This window comes from Palaemon carinicauda, chromosome 5, assembly GCF_036898095.1.
Source record: "Palaemon carinicauda isolate YSFRI2023 chromosome 5, ASM3689809v2, whole genome shotgun sequence".
NCBI lineage: Eukaryota > Metazoa > Arthropoda > Malacostraca > Decapoda > Palaemonidae > Palaemon > Palaemon carinicauda.
This window is the reverse complement of record NC_090729.1, coordinates 88,770,550-88,795,581: the sequence shown is the minus strand read 5'-3', so window position 1 is coordinate 88,795,581 and position 25,032 is coordinate 88,770,550. Positions and strand designations below refer to the sequence as shown.

The 25,032-nt window shown below is 41.0% G+C and overlaps 1 protein-coding gene across 1 annotated transcript in view; it reads left to right on the top strand.

The window, feature by feature from the left end:
* Positions 1 to 25,032, top strand: part of LOC137641366 (uncharacterized) — a 413,026-nt gene that overhangs the window by 40,623 nt on the left and 347,371 nt on the right. The window contains 3 exon segments of the mRNA XM_068373852.1: positions 18,310 to 18,463; positions 19,456 to 19,740; positions 23,574 to 23,720. Of these exon segments, the coding sequence (XP_068229953.1) occupies positions 18,310 to 18,463; positions 19,456 to 19,740; positions 23,574 to 23,720 (586 nt within the window).

Here is a 25,032-nt window from a genome sequence, read left to right as displayed (position 1 = left end):
ACTCTTCCGAGGGTACCATGGACTTTATCCAATCATAACCCCTGTATGGGGACATAACCAGTATATCTAATTATACCAGGTTACACAAGGGATATGGTTTTACCTGCAGACAGTGGAGGTCAGCCTTGTAGAGTACCATATGTGCTGTTATTTTACACCTGTAGCTATTTATAAAGGATATTACTTTCAGTGAAACTGAAACACGAGCCATTAGACTTTTAGTGATGGTTAACCCACCACTCGCTAGTTAGCGTGGGTGGTGGGGCGGGAGGTAGTAGCTACCCCACTCACTTACACAACTGGGCTGTGAACCCCACTTTTCTTGGAGGTAGGACTTCAAAGAAGACTGGTGCTGATAGGCCAATTTGTATAAATGGCTACAGGTTTGTATCATTAGATAAAATAAAAATTACTTCCAAATTTGTCATTTGTTCCGTCACAAATACAAACCAAGAATATTTATAGGTGATGACTTACCTATTTACAAGGACAGAAGTCTGTGCCAACTGCCTTTTTTACTTTGACCTGGGGTTTTCCCCTTTATGTGTTTTGCACGTATTTGGCGGAAACTCTGTACCAAGTGCTATGCATGGACCGTGGCCTATGCAAACTGTGTGTTTATGATACTAGCACTGTGACTTGTCCAAGTAAGTTCTCCAAGTCATCAGACTCTTCCGAGGGTACCATGGACTTTATCCAATCATAACCCCTGTATGGGGACATAACTAGTATATCTAACTATACCAGGTTACACAAGGGACATGGTTTTACCTGCAGACAGTGGAGGTCAGCTTTGTAGAGTTCCGTATGTGCTGTTATTCTACAGGGAGGAAGATGAAAGAAAGAAAGAGCCAGTCATTCTCTGTCATTCATTCCAGACTTAAGTATGGATAAACTCTATCCTCCCTCATCTGTTACTTGTCCTTCAAGGAGCCTGAAGTTTTAAAACCATTAATTGTTTAGCCACCATAGAATCTATGGAGAACGTCTCTATGTTCTTGTGGTTCACATCTTGCAGGAAGTGGGCGGTGAAGGTCATTTGATGCTTCTACATGCCTGCTGACTAGGCCTGCATCACAAAGTAGTTTTAGGGTGTATTCCTGCCCCTAACGTTATGGGCTCTTGGTCTCTTCTATGAGGAGAAGGGTAAGGATTCGATGCTTGGTTCATGACTTTGTGAATCCGAGATGAGAACGTGTTCTTGGTGATCCTTCTCTTGACTTTCCGTGAGTTGATGAAGAGTGTTGACATTTGGTGGCAAGCTCTTGTAGTTTTATTGAGGTAGGGCCTCTAGTTTCTCTTTGGCAGAGTAACCATTGATATGGATCACCAGTCATGCTGCGAAGGACTCCCAGACCGAAGGGTTCAAATTCTGGGATCTGAGCTGCCAGAAATGAGATCGAACATTACCTGGCCCATCGTCATGAATGAGAGACATTAAGGGCATCCCATGGGATTCACTGACTCTCTTGGCTGAAGCCAACATGGGCAGGAGACCAGTCATCGAGGTCAGGTGAATGTCTGCTGCTTGGAGTCCTGGATCGAGATCTTTCTGACTAAAGGTCTGTAGGCTCGAAACTTTGTATGAGGAGGGGCGATGCCAACGTGGAAAGGTTAATTACTTTCTGTCTGAAGGCGAGGCTCAAGGACTATTGGTGGCCTTCCATTACTGAGACCGAGAGAAGCTTTCCTCACGAAGGTAACCGAGGAACTCCCCTAATGGTGGCATAGCGGCATCGAGAGGAGGGATAACCTTTCCATGATACTAACCTACAGTCCACTTAGCCTTGATGGCCAATGCTGAAGATCTGCACAGGTATCCAGAAATTCTATTTGCAACTTGTTGCGGGGGAGACTCTCTGAGAGAGGAGGAGCTGGATAGTCTCTAGGCATGATGGTGCACCGAAGATACTACTTTGTGATAGATGTTCACATGTGGCTGTTAGAGTCGCTTAAGGGGTTCTCTCGGGATCTCCGTTGGGAGTTGCAGATAAGTGAACTGGGTGTGAGGAGTCTGCTGGGCAAGACGAATCTTTTAATAATGAGACGAGTCTACTGGGGAAGATGAGTCTTGCTGGCAAGAAGAAAAATAATAATAGTAAAAATATATGCTGTTGTGGCTTGCTTATAGGAAATGCAAGAAAGTTTGTAATGCAAGAGCCAACCGATCTGATCCTAACTTATGTCCCCTTAACTTGTAAAGTCTGATGTGCTGTTCCCGAAGATCAAGGGTGAATCCAATACCCATAAGATGTCTCAGGATCTAAGTCAATAGGTGAGACGACTCTTCTAACCAGACAAGACTGATGATGACGAGGCCTGCTCTGAAGGGCAATGGGGAAGAATGAGAAAACCCAATTCCCATAGGAGGAATCCCCTGGAGGGGAGACTAACCAGGAAAAGGAAGATTCTCTTTCGGATGGGAATGGCAATCACTGTTTGCTGCTACTCTCTGCGATCCTTCCAGCAAGCAGGAAGATTGCTGCAAAGTGGCTGGTGGAGGGACTAATCCCTTGGCAGGGTAGTGGATGAATCCCTCTCTTCACTGGAAGAATCCTCCGAAGGCGATTCTCCCCACACCCAAGAAGATCGTTGACCAGTGGTTGGAGAGATTCTCCCTCGAAACGCAGAGTTCCAGCTCCTAGAGGCGGTCCTCTTGGCCTCACTCTCTGTTTCCCATCCACGAGTTCTGGCTCAAGTTGAAGTTCGACACCGGCCGTTGTCTCAGAAATGAGCCGGAGCTAAAAACTGATTTCTCCTCGAAGGGGGTGGTACCCCCTGTCCTTAAGAAGGTTGCCCTAATCTCTGGGAGGTTTAAGAGACGGTACCATTCGGCCTCTGCCCAGAACCTGGAGGCTGTGTAGTACAGCATGCCCCACCCTTTTCTTTCATATATCTGGAGGGAGAGGTCATCCAAGGGTAGCTATCTCTGATAACGAAGCCAGGGTATCTATCAAGATTTACTTGAATCCTCTATTCTCAGTAAACTCGGGGTGAATTCTTGGTGGTAATGAAGGTCAGCCACCGAGTTTGATAGGATCAGTCTGTCGTGCTGAACTTTTTGAAGAACGAACTCGATCATGACAAACCAGGTTGACACTAGGGTAAACCTCCTCGTGAGAACTGCTACATGGCCGAAGATACTTCCTCGATGACAGCATTCCGGAATCTAGGAGTAAATGTCCTAGTACTCAAACGTAACTAGAAAGTCTAGTGGATTAACGGTTTGTTTGACCGCATGCCTTTTCTTCGTCTAACAGTTTGAAAAAACTAACCGTTTTCAGGAGAAGAGGAAAGAATAGAGAAGAGGCTCGGAGACCTCAATGAAAACACACTGTTCAGTCCGAAGACAAAATGGCTGAGATGGATGTCCGGTGGATGGTCGGAACGCATGGGTAAGGAGAGAATTGCCCTCATACTTCCACAGGTGGGAGAAAGAGATTAAGAGTACTCTCTCGTAGCTGAGCTGTAAATTCTCTGTCCTTGTTAGAAAGAGATGCTTACTCCAAACTCGTAGGAGTGGCCCCGTCACAGGGCAACCTTCTAAAGGACAAGAAAAACGGATTTATCTCTTTGATAATGTCCACAGCATCTTTTTCCTAGACATGACCAAGAGACTTTTTTTATGTAACACGAGGTTCACACAAGTATAGTGCTGTAGACATTTTCAAGACTGTGTCTTTGCTTCTTGAGGGGCCACCGCTGGGTCAGAAAACCCATTGATAGTCCTCAGACCTCATGTAGGCCAGGACCTGCCAGAAGGCGTGCTCAGACTTCTTCTGCTCTGTCTCTGATAGCTTTGTACCAGTAGCTCTTGGAAGATGATTGTCATTGTCATCAAAGTCATTCAGCCCCGAGACATCATCTCGTGGTGGATCGAGGTCGTCTCTTGCATGATGGGTGTCACTGCAAGGATCGGAGATGATTGTTAAAAACCGTCTTGCAAAGGTTTTGATGCCCTTGCCAAAGACTTGGTCACAGTCTCGGCCTTCTTTTGACCTCTTCTGGGGAGGAAAGAACTCCTCAAGAAGTTGAGGTTTCGAATAATCTTCCTTGCATGCCTCACCTGCTGAGGGAAAGACGTTCTCCTGTAAGAGTCTGGGTACTGGTCATAGTTCTGGTGGAATCACCTCGATAGGAGAGGTGCAGAAAGCACCCACCAGAGACCCTTCTCTGGGAGAAAGAGACTCTTAGCTAGATGGATGAGGGTGCTAGCTTACTCAGGGAGGAGTGGGCACAACAAGGCTAAGTCTCCACTTTGATGTCCGTACCTATATCAACTTAATCCTTGGTGATTCCAGCCATTCAGGTATTCTTTGTTTCCTCTTCAGAGGAGAGGTTGAAGAAGCCTGGGATTCCAGAGGAGAAGGAACCGTGGATTTTTGCCTTGGGTTCTCTGGAGGAGAAGATGGCTTTTCCAACGGAATCATGGGTGTACTTGGTGGTCGAATGGGTGGAACATATCCTGTGTTTTACAAAGGCAAGGTGGACGGCTCTAACCAAGGCATTGTACCACAGTTCTTGACTCACAGTGGCACGGGCTAAAAAGTTCCATGAGAGTATCAAAGCTGAGGGTTTCTGAAAAGGAAGAACATTCCTACCTGGATTAATCGACAACCGGACGGAAGAAGAGGATGGCTGCAGTTTTGAAGAATCCACCTTACAGGGGAGAGAAACAGGTCATTTCGGTTCCTTGTGTTCCCAAAACTAAAAATAGGGTCTTCCCGAAGAGGAGGCCATCAGGATTCGTCCTTGTAAGAGGTTCTCTTGGGAGAACATGGTGGTCGGCTCCTGTGGGCCCGATAGCGAGAGGATGAACCTCTACGAGGCGCTCGGGAATGGTGATGGTGAGTACCGATGACCCGGTGAGCAACGAGAAGCTTGTGAAGAAAAGTGTCTGGTAAACAATGACATTCTGTTGAACGACGATTTTCTGGTGAATGACGACATTATGGTGAATGACGGTGCTCTGGCAAATGATGGTGTTACGTTGAACGACGCTGTTCTGGTGAACGACAATGCTTGGCAAAAGACGGCACTGGCGAACGATGGTGCTCTGGTGAACGACGACGCTCTAGCGAACGACGGTGATCTGGCAAACGATGGCTGGTAAGAGACCGCTCAGGAACTGGCGAATGATGGTGGGTTGGTGAACGCTTGCGAGTCACAGGAGGACTCAGTAAGGCCTGAGAGTGACGGCGAGCAGTTGTTGACTGACGAGCTGTTCGGGATCGTCGCTTAGCTGGCGAAGGCTGAGAGGCTAGCAAACAGCAAGCAACAGAGGAATGACAGGTAACAACTGAACACTTAGTAGGAGGAGATTGACGAGTCATTGATGAACGAGCTGTTGGAAAATGATGAGCAACTGGTGATCCACGGGAAGCTGGCGAACAGCGAACTGTTGGTGATCGGTGAGAAGACGGAGAATGATGGACAGCCGGATGTTGACAAGACACTGGTAGTAGGATGAAGCATGAGCAACAGTCAGTGAACAAAAAGCTTGCTGAGAATGACAAGCAGCTGGTGATCGACGGTGTGCTGGCAAATGGTGAACTGTTGGCGATCGGCCAGAAGCCAGAGAATGAAGAACACCTGGTGGTTGATTAGTCATTGATGAGTGACGAGAGGATGGATGATTGCGAACAGTTGGAGAACGACAAGCTGCTAGGGAATAACGAGCAGCTGGCTATCAAAGGGAAACTGGTGAACTGTTGGGGATCGGTGAGAAGCCTAAGAACGATGGACAGATGTCGGCGGATGAGTCACAGGAGAGTGATGAGAAGCTGGAGGCCTGCGAACAGTCAACAAACCATGAACTGCAGGAGCTTGACGAGCAGTTGAAGATTAAGGAGATTCTATGGCAGCTGGGAAACCAAGAACAGCTGACAGGTGGCAAGAGGTCAGAGAGTGCTGGTGGACAGGCGAACACCTCAAGGCTGGTGAACGGGTAGTCTGATAAAGAATGCAAGGCTTGGGAACCAGAAAGCTGTCGGAGAGTCTGACAAGATTTGTCACGAGATGACGAGTGACGATCTCTAGAAGAGGACTGCGGCTGAGGAGACAAGTGATGAGGAGTGGGCGAGTGGCGAGGTTCTTGCGAATAACTATCCTTCAAGAAGGATGGTTCAACGGGCTAAGGCGGAGAGCAAAGTTATACATCGCTTAGCTGGGGGCAAAGGAAAACATCGGAAGCTTGGAGGAGGACCACGCACTTTGCGAGCTCGTCAAGGTCGCGAAACTCTTCCGAAAGGAAGGACTGCTCAGCAGGAACAGGAAGATGGTTAGAAGACTTCGTGGGGGGATGTCACTCTGGGACAAGAGAGATACCCACCCGCAGGAGAGACCTACCTTGGACTTTGCTCCGCCTCTGAAGGAATAGTTGGCTCAGCATGGGGGAGAGCATAGTTATTGGCAACAAAACTGTAACTGCTGCGATGAGATGTAGCTGCCTGCAATTCTCCCCACAAGCAGGAAGGTTGCTAGACAGAAGCTGATAAAAGGAAGTTCTCCCTTGGAAGGGAGAGCAGACCAACACCTGGGAAGGATAACTCTCCCTTGGAAGGGAAAGTTGTCCAATCTCTGGAGGCAGACCTCCGGGCATCACTCTTTACTTCCCGTCAACGAGTAATGTTCTAGTTGAAGGTTCGTATCAAGCGCTACCTGTGAAATGTAGCCGAAGCTAGCTCCTGGGCTCACCTTGAAGGGAATGCCTGACTGGTACACCCGAAGGAGCCCAATATGGCACTGCTCTTGTTCCTACGTCCCCTCTGAAGTGACCTCATCTTCGTAAGGTAAAGGTCGAAGACAGAGTGCTGATCAGCAGCTGACCCAGGGCCAGGAAAACAGTACTGTGACTGCACAGGGACAGCAGATAGCACAGGAATGAACAGCTCTGCTTTTCTAAGTCTTCTGTCTTAGCTGAACGATGAAGCACGGCAGTACTAGCTGAGGAATATAAAAAATTATGATAAAATCTCCCTCAGGAGGAGCACCTAATCCGGGGATGGGAAAGGTGTCCCCCGAGGGAACTTTAAAATATAATAGTTACAATTCATTAATTCAGCTGATGAAACAAACCACTCGGGAGAACCACTCAACCCTCCGGCTGGAAAGGGGTTCCCCGAGGGTGAGCGGACAAGCTGAAGGTCATGCACTCCCTCTATTGCCTAAAAAAGGCTCTTGTCCCATGGCCACATGAAGGAGTGTGGCGTTGAGAGCTGAAAAATTTAAATTACAAACATTTATTATTTCAACTTGTCTAATGGAGAAAACCATTTGGGAACACAATATAACTGCGAACGGGAAGTGTTCCCCTGCAGAGGATTGTCGAGAAAGAGCAAGTCCAAAGTCAAGCTTTGAGAAGGTCGCAAGCAGTTATCCTGCGAGAACTCGTAGGAGGAAGGGCACTGGTAAAATCCAAATGGGGGAGTATCTAAACGATGTCAACTCTCCTGCGGCAGAGGCCAAGTCACTCGGAAGGCTACCAGCCTACGGGTTGTCCGTCGTCCAAAAGGGAAAGATCAAAAGAGAAAGTTCTCTGCTCTTGAGAATGTGCCGCACTGCGCTGTCACACAAACAGCAACAATCACTGTAAAGACATCTTAGAATATATATAAAACATTAAGATTGTTTTCATATATATATATATATATATATATATATATATGTATGTATATATATATATATATATATATATATATATATATATATATATATATATATATATATATATATATAAGTTAAATTGCTCGTAAGCTGGAGCGGGGAGAGAGACGTCTCCACTAGAGCCAAAGCGCTGTGGGGTTCACAGCCCAAGTGTGTGTGTGTGAATGAGCAGGGTAGCTACTACCCCACCCCCGCTAACTAACGGGTGGGCGGTTAACCCTCGATAAAGTCTTATGACTTGTCTTTCGCTTTGCCAAAAGTAACATCCACTATAAATAACGTTGGTATGTATTAGTGATAGAAGAAATATAATTTTTACACCTACTTTTCAATTTTTCTTATGCCATATACCCTATTGCCCTAAGCTATACAACATAATTATTAAATTTGTACACCTTTTCAATTCTTCTTATGCCATGAGGCCTATTGCCCTAGGTTACACTACATAAGTTTTAAATTTCTACTGCAACTTTCCAATTTTTCTTTTGCCATATGTTCTAAGGTGTTAGGCAACACTACATAAGTATTTAATTTCTACACCTACTTTTGAATTCATCTTTTCCCATATACTATAAGGTCCTAGTCTATACTTCATAAATATTTTATTTCTACTGCTACTTTTCAAGACTTCTTATGCAATACAGTATAGCCTACGGCCATAGGCTATACTACATATTCTCAACAAACACCCTTCCCCTTACTTTATGCTAACTGGTTTCTTGAACAGCAGGAAGAGCAAAACACAACGTAATCCTTAGCATTATCTTCCTTAAAACTAAACATCAACAAACAACCACAGTTAGTAGGCTACTACAATCTTTAACCTACTGTAAATAAATAATAAAGCAAAAAACCATGCAAATAATTCATGGAAAGCACGAACAAAATCTAATGCTAAAATTCACCACAGTCAAATAAATGCATATATATATATATATATATATATATATATATATATATATATATATATATATATATATATATATGTAAATATCACCCACGAATGGCATTTAATACCGAATTCTATCTTGGGAAAATATATCCACTTGGAATTCATTTTATGGTAACAGCCTCTGGCCGGGTAGGGATTCGAACCACCACCTGTTCGGCTTGAGACTATGCCTGCAGTGACCATGCCGACTGAGCTATCAAGAGAGACTAAAAGTTTATGACAAGTTCTCGTACATATTCCTGTCGAATTCAGGAATCTGTTCACAGACTTGAAATAAACCCATCTCCACCATGATAGCTGAATCGTGAGTTTGCAACACGTGGTTATTTTAATGAACATATATCACAAGCACACGTGATTTTAATTAATGATATTTACATTAATTAAAATCACGTGTGCTTGTGATATATGTTCATATATATATATATATATATATATATATATATATATATATATATATATATATATCTAGCGTTTTCCGCTCACAAGCAGAACAGTCTTTCTCTGCACAGACACCAATCAGACAAACAGAACAATTGCCTTCGTATTCAGTCAACTCGACTGAAGAGTCATTTCAAGAAAGTCATCATCATCATTATCATCATTATCGTAAACAAGAGGAATATTTTATTATACCAGCCCGGCTATTAATGGTCACAAGAATTCTCCATGAGCAGTCTATTCTAAAATCATTAAACGTTGTGTCATCAACATCAATCTATCTATATAGGTGGGAGGGAAACAACAGTCAACGGCCAAACAAAGACAAAAAATTAAAAAAGAACTCTAAGAGAGGAATTATGACTTTTGAAGTAAATAATAATTTTCAATAGTAATGGAAATAATAATAAATGTAAAGACAGCATTCAGAACACAACTGTCTCCTGCTGCCCCTAATAAAAAGAATCATTTGCCCAACACATTCACTACCTGTCTAAACTAGCTACTCAAAAATAAAAAAATAAACTAATAATCTCAATTACACTAACAGTCTTCCTCACTCCAATCATTACATTAACTACTCTCTCTCTCTCTCTCTCTCTCTCTCTCTCTCTCTCTCTCTCTCTCTGATCATCCACAATATAGCCTGGGGCTTTAAACTGTGTCATACAGTCTAGGGCCTTAAGCCATACTACATAAGTATTTATATTTTGAGGCTCGAGCCATGTCATCCCTAGAGGTATCATGGAGTTTTAACCTCCGGAGCGAATATCCCAAGAGATAACGCGTGTAAACCAGGGATGTGTTTAAAACAAGCCACGGCCATCCTTCCCCGAATAGAGTTAACCTTGTCTTGAAGGATGTGGGATAGGAAAGGATACGTGAGCGAGAGAGCCGTTACAACTCCCAATCTCAATGTGCTACCAACACGTTTCCTGTAAAACCATTCCTTTTTTGCAGATGCTATCATGACGGTTGCTTGGAGTTTTTTTTTTTTTTTTTTTCATAGCCTTTTGAGTGATTTAGCGATCATGGATGCATCAGCTTCTTCCTCGTTGACTAAGTTGAGAACCTTTTTTTTGTGTGATGGAGTATTTCGTATCTCCACCTCGTTTTTTACTAAATGTGCATGCTTTTTATTGCTTGTGGCCGGCATGCAGTTGGCGCCGGCACATCATGTATCCAAATCGTTCAGAGTGGCTTAGTTATTTAGTTATATTATTGTAGGAAAGTGTTTTATATTACCCTTTTACAAGTGTGGTATGATTATGGGGTATCCCCCCTTTTTACTGGTGTTACATGTGTATTTTTTTATCAGTCTTGACTTAGACTAGTTCTATCCTGGCCGGCGGCCATGAGTAGTGAATTTACACTTGTGTTCCATCTCCTTCTTTCACCTAATCTTACTGGTTTCGTGAAACTGCGCATCCTCCCATACTGTTGATTCATCATAGCGAGGAGCTGTGGTCCTGAAGGTTCCTCTGGGAGTTGGATAGTATTTTACAGTTGTCCTAGGGTGACTGTCTTCACTTTCCACTTAGCCTATAGTTTGGCAAGGTAGCACAGGTTTTGGGAGCTTGGTCCCTCTGTCTAATTCTTGTTTACTCATTGGAACTCATTGGCCCCTGTTATATTACTGACAGGTAGACCCCCTTATGCCGCCTTACCCATTCTTAGGCTTCCCTCTTAATTTTTGGTAGGCTATGGGTGATTGTGAGGACTTGTCCTCTGTGCTCTATCACTGCAGACCCCTTAGAACACTATTTTTTTTCTAAGGCGGCAGTTAGACCTTCCTGTCCTGCTGCCTTACCAATTTTTGCGTCTCACATCACCACCCTTTTCCCTCCCCCTTGTGCCTGCTAGTGTGTCTACCTGCTCTGAAACTTTGTTCCCCTCCCTGTCTAGTCCCATGGGGACTGAAGTACTCTTCCTTGCCACTTTTGGACAGGATAGCTTGTGGGCTATCTAATCTGGCCCTATGTGGATGAGATTTTTTCCTTCCCTGGATTGATTCTCTCCGCAGCCTTGGAGACCACTCTTTGTAGGTTTCTCTGCCCCTTCCCCTTCTTGGTTAGGCCATAACCTAACTGTACTGGGAACGACATTTCCTCTTATCTAGTCCTCATACCCTAGCATTTGAGTTTTTCCCTCACCCGCTAGATGGGCTAGGCTTGCCTGTACAGTTTTTCCTATGGCCTAACCCTAATCAGGCAAAGAGTTGGTACCCCTTGGGGTTCTCCTCTGTTGCCTTAACAGTTGCCTGCTCTGTGAATGCAGTTTTTCATTCTAAGCTATGCACCTCTTTCTGCAGAGTCTTGACTCCTTTGCCTAGTTAGTCTGTTGCAACACAAGTGTCACCTTCTGTCCCTGCTTCTGGTCTTGCCAGCTTGAGTTCTTATAGCATTGAATGTGTGTTGGCTATGGGACATTCCCTCTACCGCCTTAGCTGCAGCCTTAGACTGGTCATCTGCTCCTTGTCTCCTCTTCCATATGTAAGGAACATTGTCCTCTGAAGTTGGTCGATTGGATCCCGCCTGGTTGTCTGGATATCCATTGAATTTCCAATTCTAGGCGTCCTGTCCATCCTGTTCGGCTCTCATTATCTTACGGGCTAAAACCCCCTCTTTTCATGAGTTAATGATAATGACTGGGTCTTGGCAAGTTTCCTTATTTGCTGTCTTTCATTCCTGTACCTCTCCCTCTGATTGTGGACCCTCTCCCATGGGATCGTCCCTTTTCTTCTTATCGTCTGGACAATACCTCTGCCACTTTGTGTCGACTTGCCCAGGGTGCTGAAAGGTCAGTTTATAACAGGGTTGCTAGAAATAGCTGCTGCCTTAAATCGAGCTACTGCTGCTTCGGGGACAATTGTCGCTGAAGTTGGTCGATTGCATCCCGCCTGGTTGTCTGGATATCCATTGAATTTCCAATTCTAGGCGTCCTGTCCATCCTGTTCGGCTCTCATTATCTTACGGGCTAAAACCCCCTCTTTTCATGAGTTAATGTTAATGACTGGGTCTTGGCAAGTTTCCTTATTTGCTGTCTTTCATTCCTGTACCTCTCCCTCTGATTGTGGACCCTTTCCCATGGGATTGTCCCTTTTATTCTTATCGTCTGGACAATACCTCTGCCACTTTGTGTCGACTTGCCCAGGGTGCTGAAAGGTCAGTTTATAACAGGGTTGCTAGAAATAACTGCTGCCTTAAATCGAGCTACTGCTGCTTCGGGGACAATTGTTGCTGGCTTAGGCAGTATGATAAGTAAATTTGCCAGCTTAGGTTGTCTAATAGACTGACTTTGGAAGTACTGGAGCTCCTTTGATGTTACCCTTTTCTCCATACTCCTACCACACTGTCTTTGATAATTTTTCATAAATCTCCAATGATTTCTGAGCTGTTTGGCTTGAGTCTCCATTGTCTTGTTGTCTGAACTGTGTTATAGCTGATAGGAATATTTAGGTTTGCAAGGACTTACTACACACCGGCTTCCATGCCACCAACGTCTCCCTGGATGTGCAAGCGCGGAGTCAGAAGACAATTCGTCTCTGAGTTAGAGGCTTCCAGGAGAGCTTGCAATAAGGTACCCTTTATCTTTTTTTCATGGAACTTAAGGACCTCCTCTTTCCCAAGCCGAGGTGACCGCTGTTTTTGGTTACCAGTTACCAACGGTTCAGCTCCTACCGGTACCATTAGATCATGCGGATGATGAAGTTCGGGACGCTCTGCAAGTAATGAGTCTAAACAGCGAGAACATGTCGACAACTTCATCTGTGATATCAGAGAGGAGAGGATCCTGCTGACCACAGAAACATCTGCTGAATCACTGGATGTACATCAGGTGAGAAGCAGTTCCCGGTACTTCTCCAGCTTGTTCACCCATTCCTGCATGTCAGACCCCAGCATCTACTTCGACTCCTTTTCATATGACGGATAAACCTTTGTTTCCAGGTCAAATGGAATCTATGGCATCCATGAAGGCTTTCATGGAAAACTTACACGCAAAACATGAACGTACTCAAGCATCACTAGAGGCAAACATAGAAGCTTTACAAAAATGCACCTACTTCTCAGGCTCCACTAGCTTCGAGCCTGCCTAAATGCTCAATTAAGAACCCTTGGCATTATGTTGAGCATATGGCTTTAGGTGAAGGGTACCTCCATATCAGAGAAGTTTTGGGTTCTAAGCCAGTCTCTGACTTGGAATTTTTCCCCTCGATTGATAGTTATCCATATTGCTATGTAAGGCTTAACTCAGAAGCCTCCATCAGGAATGATATAATCCCCAAGGAAAAATCATCCTCTACCACAACAAGGTTCAGTTTCTTTTGGTTAAGGAGCTAAAAACAGCCGAATTTACTAATAACCAACTTTCTATTTTTGCCAGGAAGTAGGCCACCTTTGTAGCTCCTCAAGATACTCTATTTTCCCTTGCCTCTAAAAGCTTAGAGGCTTTAAAGAAAGCAGTAGTGGAGGGTCGACCATTGCCAGTGCTAGAGGAGGGCATACATGTCTCCCTAGCCCTTCCTTATGATTTGGATAATTGGGTAGATGTCCAGCATACTTTTACTGTTGGAAAACTAGATAAAGACATCGGAGGTAAGCAGTTTAATGAGAAAATGCCTAGAATTCCTGAATCCCTAACAAAGGATGAATTGAAGGCTAAAGAAACCCTATCTGCTTCTCTATCATTCGAATCTTATCTGGAGATGCTAATTGGAAACTATTCCAAATCTGATCTCTTTCTGGTCCTGGCAAAGACTACCCTAACCATGTTCCCTAGAGATCTTCATGCTTTCTTCCCAGCCAGAAGAACATGTAGAGAACATGTCCTAGCCATTGTACTGATCAGGCATGAACCTACAAAACTGATCGACTCCAATATCTAGGGGAAGAACCTCTTCCCCAAGTAATGGGTTAAGGAAGTCATGGATAGAGCGGCCCAGGAAAATAAGAGCCATATGAAAAAGTGGGGTATGTCATCTAAAAGGAAATTTACCCCCGGAGAAGGACCTCCATCTAAGGACAAGAAGCCTAGAAGACACTTTAAAGGAAAGAAATTCTTTTCTATCACAACAGTCTCAGCCACTGCCATCCCCCAGACTGTGTACATGGTTCCCCAGAAGTATGTATCACACTCTACAGCCTTTAACCCTGTATTCGAGAGAGCCACCAGTACATTTCACCCTGTCAGAGCTCAAAAGAAGAGTAATAGTTGCAGGAGAAGGTCTGGAAGGGGCGGTCAGTCTAGAGGCCGAGGAAATAGAGGCGAGACGGTTAAGGAAGCAGTTCTTTCACAACAACAATGAGAAGCTACCAGTAGGGGGGTGACTTTACCTTTTCAAGGATCGATGAGAGTTCAATCCCTGGACTCACAACATAGCCTCACAGGCATTAGGCTGGAAATGGAGACAGAAACCACCCCAGTTCCAGAGGTTCTTCCAACCCACAACCCCATTCTTGCAGAATTATGTACAGGATCTTCTCTGGAAGGGAGTCATCTATTGCACAAAATCCATGAACTTTCAAGAGCAGCTATTCTTCGTGCCCAAGAAAGATTCAAACACTCTTCGAACTATTCTGGACTTGTCCCCACTCAACAAATTAATTCTGAACGACAAGTCCGAGATGTTGACTATCTCGCTAAAAGGGAACCTACTACCCCTGGGGGCCTACACCTTCTCCAAAGATCTTACAGTCGCCTATTGGCATCTTCCAATAGGTCAACACTCCTCCCCCTACCTTGGTTTCAGACTAGCAAGAAAGGCCTACATATTCAGAGCTATGCCCTCCGGGCTCAATATACTTCCAAGGATTTTCATGAAGATAGTTGAGGCCATTGTCCAACAATTACGGAATAGAAGCCTCTAGGTGATGGTATACCTGGATGACTGGCTGGTCTGGGCTGCAATGAAGTCGGAGTGTCTTTGTACAGCTCAAGAAGTCAAGAAATTCCTAGTCTCTGGGCTTTCAGATCAACTTCAAAAAATTTAGGCTGTCTCCAGCTCAAGAATTTCAGTGGTGAGGACTTCACTGGAATCTTAATTTACAAACCCTATCTCTACCGCAAGGCAAGAGAAAGTAAATCACAAACTCTGTCAGGTGCCTACAGAAAAGTCTTGGGTTCACTGCAGTTTGCTGCCGTGACAGACCAAATCTTTAAAGCAAGAATCAAAGGTGCCAACAATGTCTGGAGAAGAAAGGCATTAAATGCTCGTAAAGATCTTCACCACAAAAACCTGGTCTTACTGCGAAAGCAGCGAAAGCTGTGGTCCATTGCCAAGAGTTTATCGACACACATCCCTCTGCAGTATCCTCCTCTGTCCATGACAATTCATGTGGATGCCTCGGAACAAGGCTTGGGGGGACATTCCCATTCCAAGAAAGTACAGGGTCGGTGATCCATCTCTTTCTAGAAATTTTATATCAACATTCTGGAAGCTATGGCAGTGTTCCTGACTCTGAAGAGACTGAACCCAAAGACGAAATCACACATCAAATATTAGTCATCGACAGCAGGACAATAGTCCACTGTGTCAACAGACAAGGCTCAGGCCTCCTTAGATCAACCATGTGATTCTAGCCATCCTCACTTTAGCAAAGTGGAAGAATTAGCATCTCTCAGCAGTTCACCACTAAGGGGTTCTCAATGTGACTGCGGAGGCCCTGTCAAGATCTAATTCTAAAGCAAGTCCCAAAACTGCAAATCGAACTCTTTGCGACGAGCTTCAACAAGAAGCTTCCTCACTATGTAGCACCAAACTTAGATTTGGAAGCGACAGGTACGGATGCGATGTCCCTGGATTGGAACCAGTAGTCTCACATCTGTTTTCACTATTCAACCTTCTAATGAAAGTCTTGAACAAACTGTGGATTTTCAAGGGAACAACAGCTCTAGTGGCTCCCAAATGGCCCAAGAGCAATTGGTATCCTTTTGTCCTTGAACTCAAACCTCTCCAGGTCCTTCTACCATCTCCAGTGCTGTCTCAGGATGTTCAACAGAAGACTTTCTTCGCTTCCTCTTGGATAATGAAAAACCTTCAGCTCATGATTATCTCGCTCTAGCAGCTCTAAGAAAGTTCGGAGTTGCAAAGGAGAGAATTGACTTCATAGAAGAGTACAAGTCCAATACCACAAAGCAACAATATTTGTCCTCCTTGAAAAAAAGGGTTGCATTCGTCAAAAGTCATCTTTTATTACTATGGACTTCTGTATTTCTCTCTTTATTTCTGTATTTCTTTCTTTATTTCATTGCATGATCAAGGTCTGGCCTCTACAACTATTGCCTCATGTAAGTCGGTACTAGCTTAACCCATTGCTTATGCTTTTGATATTGATCTCAATAGCGAGCTGTTCAATTAGATCCCAAAGGCTTATGCTAAATTAAAACTTAATGCTCCTCCCAAGGCTATTTCATGGTCGTTGGATAAAGTCTTGCACTTCGCTTCTTCGATGGATAACGCCACTACCTCAGGGATCTTACTCGAAAGTCTATCGTTTTGCATGCTATGGCGTCTAGTGCTAGAGTCAGTTAGAATGTAGCCGTTTCAGGGGATGATGGCCACATTGAATTCTCGGAATCGGGGAAGGTAAATCTTTACTCAGATCCTGCATTTTTGGCGAAAAACAAACTTCCCACGAAACACTTGGGGCCCAGGAAGACGTTCTACTATAGGAGGATCCTTCTCTGTGCCTCGTGGAATGCCTTAAGGCCTACCTTTTAAAGAGCCGGACCTTTAAAGGCGGTGAACTTTTCAAAGGGGAGACGACAAGATCTAATCTTTCTTCTGACACAGGTAAGGTCCAAACTCACCTATTTCATGAGAAGGGCTGACCCTGATAGTATACCATCGAGTCATGACCATAGGAAAGTTCCTTTTTCCTTAATTTTTTTTCCAATCTGTGTCCTTTGCAGGCTTACAGGCTTACACAGTATGGAAATCTTCAAAAGTGTTCTTCAAGCACTACTTATGTCAGTTGGAAGAGATTAAACACTTTGTGGTGGACGCTGGTAGTGTGAATAAACCAGTTTCTTGTGTTGTGCATGGACTCTTATGGACTGTATAGTTGGGACTCCTCAGTCTACATTTTGCAAGGGGACTAATGTTCTTTTCAATATACTATTTAATAATTGTAAAGAGTGATATTTTACTACCCTATCCCATATCCTTCGAGACAAGGTTAACTCTATTCGGGGAAGGATAGCCATGTTTTGTTTTAAGCACGTCCGTGTTACCTTTAAGGTAAAAGTCTCTGGTATATCACTCCCAGAAATATTCCGAGTAAAAATCTGCCAATGAGGAACTTCCATCGGAACAACATGGCTATCTCACCCAAAAATAGAATTTTCCTATGTCAAAATCCCTTTCTACAGCTAATTTTTAATTCTTCTGATGCCATATACCGTAGGGTCGTAGACCATACTACATTTGTATTTAATTTCTACAGCTAATTTTCAATTCTTCTTATGCCAAATAACCTAGGGCCCTAGGCTATACTACAAAAGTGTTTAAAATCTACACCAATTACAGCTACTTTCCAATTCTGCTTATGCCATATAGCCTATTGCCCTAGGCTATACTACATTAGTATTTGATTTCTACAGCTACGTTTCAATTTTACTCGTGCCATATAAGCCTAGGACACTAGACCTTACTATTTAAGTATTTAATCTCTAAAGCTACTCTTGAAGTGTTCTATTGCCATATATGATACATAAGCATTTAATCTCTGCAGCTATGATACATTTAAGTATTCAATCTCAAAAGCTACTTTTCAAATATTCTAATGCTACATATGTTACATAAGTATTCAATCTCCAGAAGTAGCTTCCTGGCCCCATTTCTTCCTCTTGCCCTCTTTCAAAGATTTTCTTACGATATTTCATCTTTTAGTCTCTCCTGATCAGTGTCTGTAAGCACTGTCAAATGCATCTTCATATATTTCATTCAAATTTGAAATTTTTTTTTTCACTATGACATTTCCAGGATTCCCATTGATTTTCTATGATGATCTTATCTAACGAAACAACAGCATATCTTTGGCTGCTAGGAGATAACGGCAAAAATTTGAACCTTATAAAATATCATTGTTTTTAATATGAGGCCAATTTTAAAGGAATTATTGGCCAATTCATTATGATCTATGGTTTTATGTAATTCTAAATGATTTTAAATAACGTGTACATGTAATAATCATCTTTTTGGGGGGTGAAAATGTTCAAGAATTACTTTATTTATTTGTTTTCTTTTCCAGTCTGCTGAAACCCCCAGGGTATTCTTTATATGGATGGTATTACTCAAAGAGTAACGTAGGTCGCAAAGGAAAGCTACGTGCCGAGATCATTGACAATTTTGTCTATGGTCCTTCAGCTTTGCTCAAAATGGCCGAAGAATTCCGTGAAAATATTGTGAGTCAATTATTATATTAGTGTAATTGAAATGCTGTGTAACAATGTTATTACTGAAGTTGTATAAAACAATACTTTAATAAAAAGAAAATTAAACATCGAGTTAGTCATGGCTACCGTCACAATAGATATAGATACTATAAGAAATTGGAAGTATATTTTTTGCACCGAATTGACAATATTAGGAATGTGCAAGTTATTAGAATAGAGATTTTTAACAAGCGACTTCTCTTGAATGGTAATATGACAACAAAGTAGAACTAGATAACGCATTCTTTGAGGTGAATTATATCAGAACCAGATCATTTTAGTACTATGAAAAGAAAAAAAAAATTTAAATCAGATTTGATGTCATTATTAGCTCCTCTAAAGATTTCTTTTGCCGACAGCACGCATATGTGAATGGTTTCATATTTTACGCTGAACTATTTATTCGTTTTCTTATACACACACACACACACACACACACTCACACACACACACACACACACACACACACACATATATATATATATATATATATATATATATATATATATATATATATATATATATATATATATATATATATATATATATATATATATATGAGTGTGTGTGTGTGTGTGTGAGAGAGAGAGAGAGAGAGAGAGAGAGAGAGAGAGAGAGAGAGAGAGAGAGAGAGAGAGAGAGTGCGTATGAAATGTTTAGGAAAATGGCAATTGTTTAATTAACTTATGGAACATTATATATCAACCGGTCACTGGGTATAGTCATTGAAAAATATACGAATTTATGACAGGGTACTTTCCTTATGTTTGAATCGTAGTTTGAAAAAGGAAGAGGAATGGTAAGGGCTAAAACCAGCATCCCTTCTGTATTGCTTCATTTATTATTTTTCACAACTTTGTTCGTCTAGTTTCTGCAGACTTGAAGATTTATTATTAACAATATAAAGTTTAAGAGAAGATTCCATTTCACTTCTTAACCTTATCATTTCTATTTTCCCCAAGACTTATCAAGGGCAAAGCAGCGTACGAGATATTCCCTGCGATTACTGGCAACTTTCTATGAATGATGGCCACACAGTTAAATATTATTTCGCTACTGATGAATGGGTCATGCCTATTGGACAGAGGACTCCAGGGGTGGACTTGAAATATCCAGTTCAGGTCGTCGTCACAGGGATGGAAGGAAACCCATGGAATGCAAAGGAAGAACCAAGAAATCAGTCTGTGTACTATGACTATGTAGAATTCAAACCATTTGTGTTGGCAGAAGATTTCAGAGCATTTCTTGTAAGTGAATTACCATCACAAATACACTCTCTCTCTCTCTCTCTCTCTCTCTCTCTCTCTCTCTCTCTCTCTCTCTCTCTCTTCTCTTGGGTGACAAACAGAAAAAAGGGCAGCTGTTACAAGGTTCCTTCCGTGGCCGATTATTATTTCTGATTTACATTAACAACATGAATTAAGGATTAACTAGTAGAATATCCAAAGTTGTCGATAATAATAAATTAGGCATAAACGCTGCGAACTCAGAAGACAAAGAAGCCATAAGAGAGAATCTAATTAAGTTAGGAGAATGGTCCAGAAAATAGCAAATGCCTTTCATCTGTGGGAAATGCAAAGTTATGCACATAGATTATAGATTTCTCACTGCTGGGTAATGGAATGAAAATTGTGGATCAGGTCCTAGATCTCGGCATTATTATTAGCAAAGATTTGAAGGTCACTAAACAAAGCATGAAAGTTGAAAAGAAAGCACAAAATCTAATAAGTCACACAAAGAGACAATTCAAATATAGAAACAAAGACATTGTACTGCAGCTGTACACATGACTAGTAAGACTTCAGCTAGAATACTGAGTTCAATTCTGGGCTTATGTATCCAAAAGGATATAAATACACTGAAAGCACTACAATCTAAGGCCACCAAACTAGTTCCAAAATCAAGACAATTTAGATATAGACAGTGAATGGAACGTTTGAACTTATTTGATCCACAAACTCAACGACTAAGTGGACAGCTAATAGAGGCATTAGAAATTCTTAACAAATGTAGACTACCACAACCTCTTCACGCTTAGCACAAATCAGGCCAGAGGTAACAGATAGAAACTGGAATTGAAAGATACACCACCCAATGTGGTAATTTCTTTACACACAAAATAGCAAATACACGGAACAGACTTCCAGCAGATATAGCAAACAGTAAAACGATAAAAGGATTAAAAAATAAGGTAGACTACATCATAAAATCTCTCTAAACATTTAAACTAATTCGCCATACTCAAGAGCAAATGAAATCATCGTGGATGGATTAAAAAGTCTTTGAGACATCCAAAATCCTTTTAACTCCTTTTAACTCTCTTTACACAAATCACACATTTTCTCAAATGTGAATATCTCATAAAATGAATGGTCCATCTCAAGCAATTTATGGCCAGGTTTATCTCTGTTTTACTAGGTCAATGTCTACATGTATGTTATTTTCTTGTCTAAGCTTAAGGTATCTCCGAAATATCTAGAAAGAAGTCGCTGAAATTGGCCAAGTGTTGTGTAGCCTACAGATGAAGGAAGAGACAAGTACATTTCGAGAAGAATCTTATCCAGGAACTAGGTTATCTGATCATGGTAAAGGAATGCACTCATTCTCGGCGTTTTCTTTCTATCTTGTCATCCCCTGGTAAGAGGTAATGCCACTCACTTGTGTCTTCCGTAGATTCTCATTTCCCGGTATCTTTCTGACGCTTTTAACATAAGAATGCACCCATCTTCAATGTTTTCTTTCAATCTGGTCACCCAATGCTACATGGTTATGTCTCCTGCTTGTACCTTACATACTTTCTAATTTCTCCACCGGCCTTGTGACCACAGCTTTCTGACCTTTTAGATAGAGGAATACACTCACTCTCCCCCTGGTATAAGATCATGCCACTCACTTGATGCTTACCTACATTGCATTCTCATTTTTTCCTGACCTTGAGACCTGTTCTTTCTTTTGTTTTCAACAGAGTAATAAAAATGCTCTCTGTGTTTTCTTTTTATCTTGTCATATTTTTATAGCAGGCTATAAAAATATGCTACTTGTCTTACATACATTCTCTTTCTTATAGATCTTATGACCTGCTCTTTTTTATCTTTTCAGTGGAGGAATATACTCATTCTTCGTGTTTTCATTCTATCTGGTCACCTTCTGTTACAAGGATATGACAATAACTTGTGTCTATAATCTCATTTTCTCCCAGGACCTTATAGTCTGTTCCTTCTGGCCTTTTCAAAAGAGGAATACACTCACTCTTATTGATTTATTTCTATCTTGTCTTCCCCTAGTAAAATATTGTCACTCACTTGTGTCATACAAACATTACCTTTTGGTTTTTCTGGACCTTATAACCTGTTCTTCCTGCCCTTTTCAATAGAGGAATTCACTCACTCCAACTGTTTTCTCTCTATCTTGTCATTTCTTGCTATAGGGTTATCCACCTAACTTGTGCCTTGCATGCATTCTCCTCTTTTCCTAAACTTTATGACCTGTTCTTTCGGAATTTTTCAGTAGAAGAATAAACTCCTTCTTAATGCTCTAGGTCTGCTACAAGGTTATACCAGTGGCTTGTGTCTTACATGCATCTAATTTGTCCCAGACCTTCGTCGTGCTTTTTCTGACCTTTTCAAAAATGCATTAATCTCATATTCTCTTTATATGACTGGGTTACTTTACCATTACATGGTCAACCAGTTTATCTGTATTTTCTGTCCATCATTAGCAGTTGTTTAATAACCTAGTACTAAGTGCATGATGAATATTGTTGTCAGTTAGGTGTGCTTGTGAAGTAAAATGGAGTATATAAAAGTCTCAAAGGCATTTTTTAATAAGTCAATGGTTTGTGTACCTGAATAAATAAAGAACTAGCAAAGAAAGCCAATGCCCTTTGGCATCCCGATCCGTAACCACATCTCAAATACCTGAGCTGAGATTCATCCGTAATGGATCGACAAAAAAAAGAAAAAAAAAAAAAAGGAAAAACAATGACAGAGATAAGTAACGCAATAACATAATTATCTAATATGTTAATAAAAGGTAAATTAGATTTCAAATAATACATTGAAAAAAGTATCATAGAAATATCTTTGCCTTGTAACTAACTAATTACAAAAGCTAGTTTGTTCTCTGTTGGATTTTACACTAATAAAACAATGGTGAAGTTGAATAATTTATCTATTTCCTCCGGAAATTTCATTGTCTGGAGGTAAAAAACAAAAGTTTTGCACATCAATTCATGTTCCATAATTCGTGATCGTTTGTGTTGTTCAAACTAATACCAAGTAGATTGAATAAGCTTTCAATTTGTTCCATTTCTCACCATTCAGCCTTTTTAATCATATTCATCGAATGATCCCCTTTGAAAATTGTTATATCTTCCCTGTTATCTCAAAATTCATTCATGACGTAAGCTTCTCTCAATAGTTCCGATGCTTTCAAACTTTGGTTATGCATAACAGAGTAATATTTGTTAGTTTCTTCTGACAGAGGTCTAATCTTTTATTTCTGATCGCTTATTCAGACTCACTATTCTTCTTAAAATATTATTCACATACATCTGCCACATATCTGTTTTATCATCCATACTGGTGGGATATCAGTTAGAAACGTTATCTTCATTTAGTTTTGTAACGACCAGATTATATGTGATAAATCTCGTCTCTTTTCTGTAGGTCTACAGTTTATCTCTATCTTAAAGCCACTATATTAATTAACGTTATCAAAGGTATCAGCAAGAGTATTTTTCAATCACATCATCTTTTTTTTTTTTATCTCACGAGCGTAATTACCAGTATCATTTCTCATTTCCAATCATTCAACCTCTAATAACAAAGGGGTTTGCACAACCATGCTTGAAACTCCATTTTATAGCATGACATTTAAATATATGAATCTCACATATCTATGGTTTTATGGAAAAAAATGTATATCATTTTGTTGCATTAATTTTCCTGTCTATGAATACTGAGAAAATCTGTGTTTTTTTATTACATTTACTGACAGGGTTTGTCTCCAGTATGTGTTATCAAGTCCATATAACTGCATAACTTTACATCAACTATAAATCTTTAAATTCTCTCTTAAGGTTGATGATGGTCTTGCCTGCCAAAATAGAAAGACAATGGATCCCAAGCAGGATAGTCCTCCAGATCCGGTACCATACATTAAGGTTTATATGGAGACCATAACAAACAGAAGTGAGGAATACCGGGGAATTGTTTTCAGCTCTTGGGTAAGTTGATATGATCACTTGTTAAAACTATTTGATCCTTATAGAATCTTAGCCAGCATCAAATGTACCACAGACAAGATATATCTAGACGCTTTCTTATTTCAGAAAGGTTGCATGAAGAAAATCGGAAATAACAGGGAATATTCTCTTTCTCTGGTCTTTTATAGAATTCTCTTGAAATAAATATTACTGAAAATGTTTATCAGCATTTTCTGGGAATATTGAAAAATGATATCTTTTGTTTCTAAATCCGACCGTAGATAAATAATGAGAGTTTTATATTTATCGTTGTCTATTAAGATAGACAAAGAACAAAAATATATCGCATTCTAGTGTTTTCGTAAGATTTGTTTGCATTATTATTATTATTATTATTATTATTATTATTATTATTATTATTATTATTATTATTATTATTATTATTATCCTTCATACCAAAAGTGTGATCATACATATAAGCAAAAGTTATTTATTTTAAGTTCATGATGCAAAATCCATAACTTTTTCAAAGGAAGCGAGAGGTAGCTAAGCACTGCCAAGACAAATTTTTTTTTGAATGATGATGGAATCCAGCTTATCTCTTCTATTGACATTCCAGGTAATAGCATTGTTTCCTAGATATTTTTGAAGGGGTAGTTTAATCAAGGTTAGTGATATTACAGTGCCTCAATATTTTGGTTGTTTCCAGCTATTGCTTATCGTCATTGTCCGAGCTAGTCAAATTAGATTTGTGCAGTTAATTGCCCAGCCAACCATCTGACTTAATCCAAAATCCTCACTGTCTTCTCTATAGTGGATTTGCTATTTCGGAATCGAATGCTGCATCCTCGCTGACGATCAAAGCCCATCAGGCCACCACCTGAACGGTGACCAGCAAATTCAGTCCCGGAAAATTCGATCCCAGAAAATCTGGTTCCAGAAATTTTGGTCCCGGAAATTATTAGTAAACTGCCTTTGAACACCTTAATTCAACTGATCAGAATCAGCACAAAAAAACTACAGGAGTAATCTTATTGATAAAAATAAAAAAGCCAATAAATGAAACAGCAAAAAAATATTTTTTTATAAAATGTTCTTTTATCGGACTTATCTCACGAGAAATTAGGAAATTTCCATCCGAGAAAATTCGGTCCCGGAAAATATTGATCACAAATTTTATTTTATTTCTAAACAAGAACTTGTAGTCTATCAAATATCTTATTCATGATTTAGATATTAAACTCTGGCACCGGCGTTTAGTTAATTCTTTATGCATGTTGCATAAGATTTTCCATAATCCTGACAATCCTTTGCATTCAGATATTCTCGGACA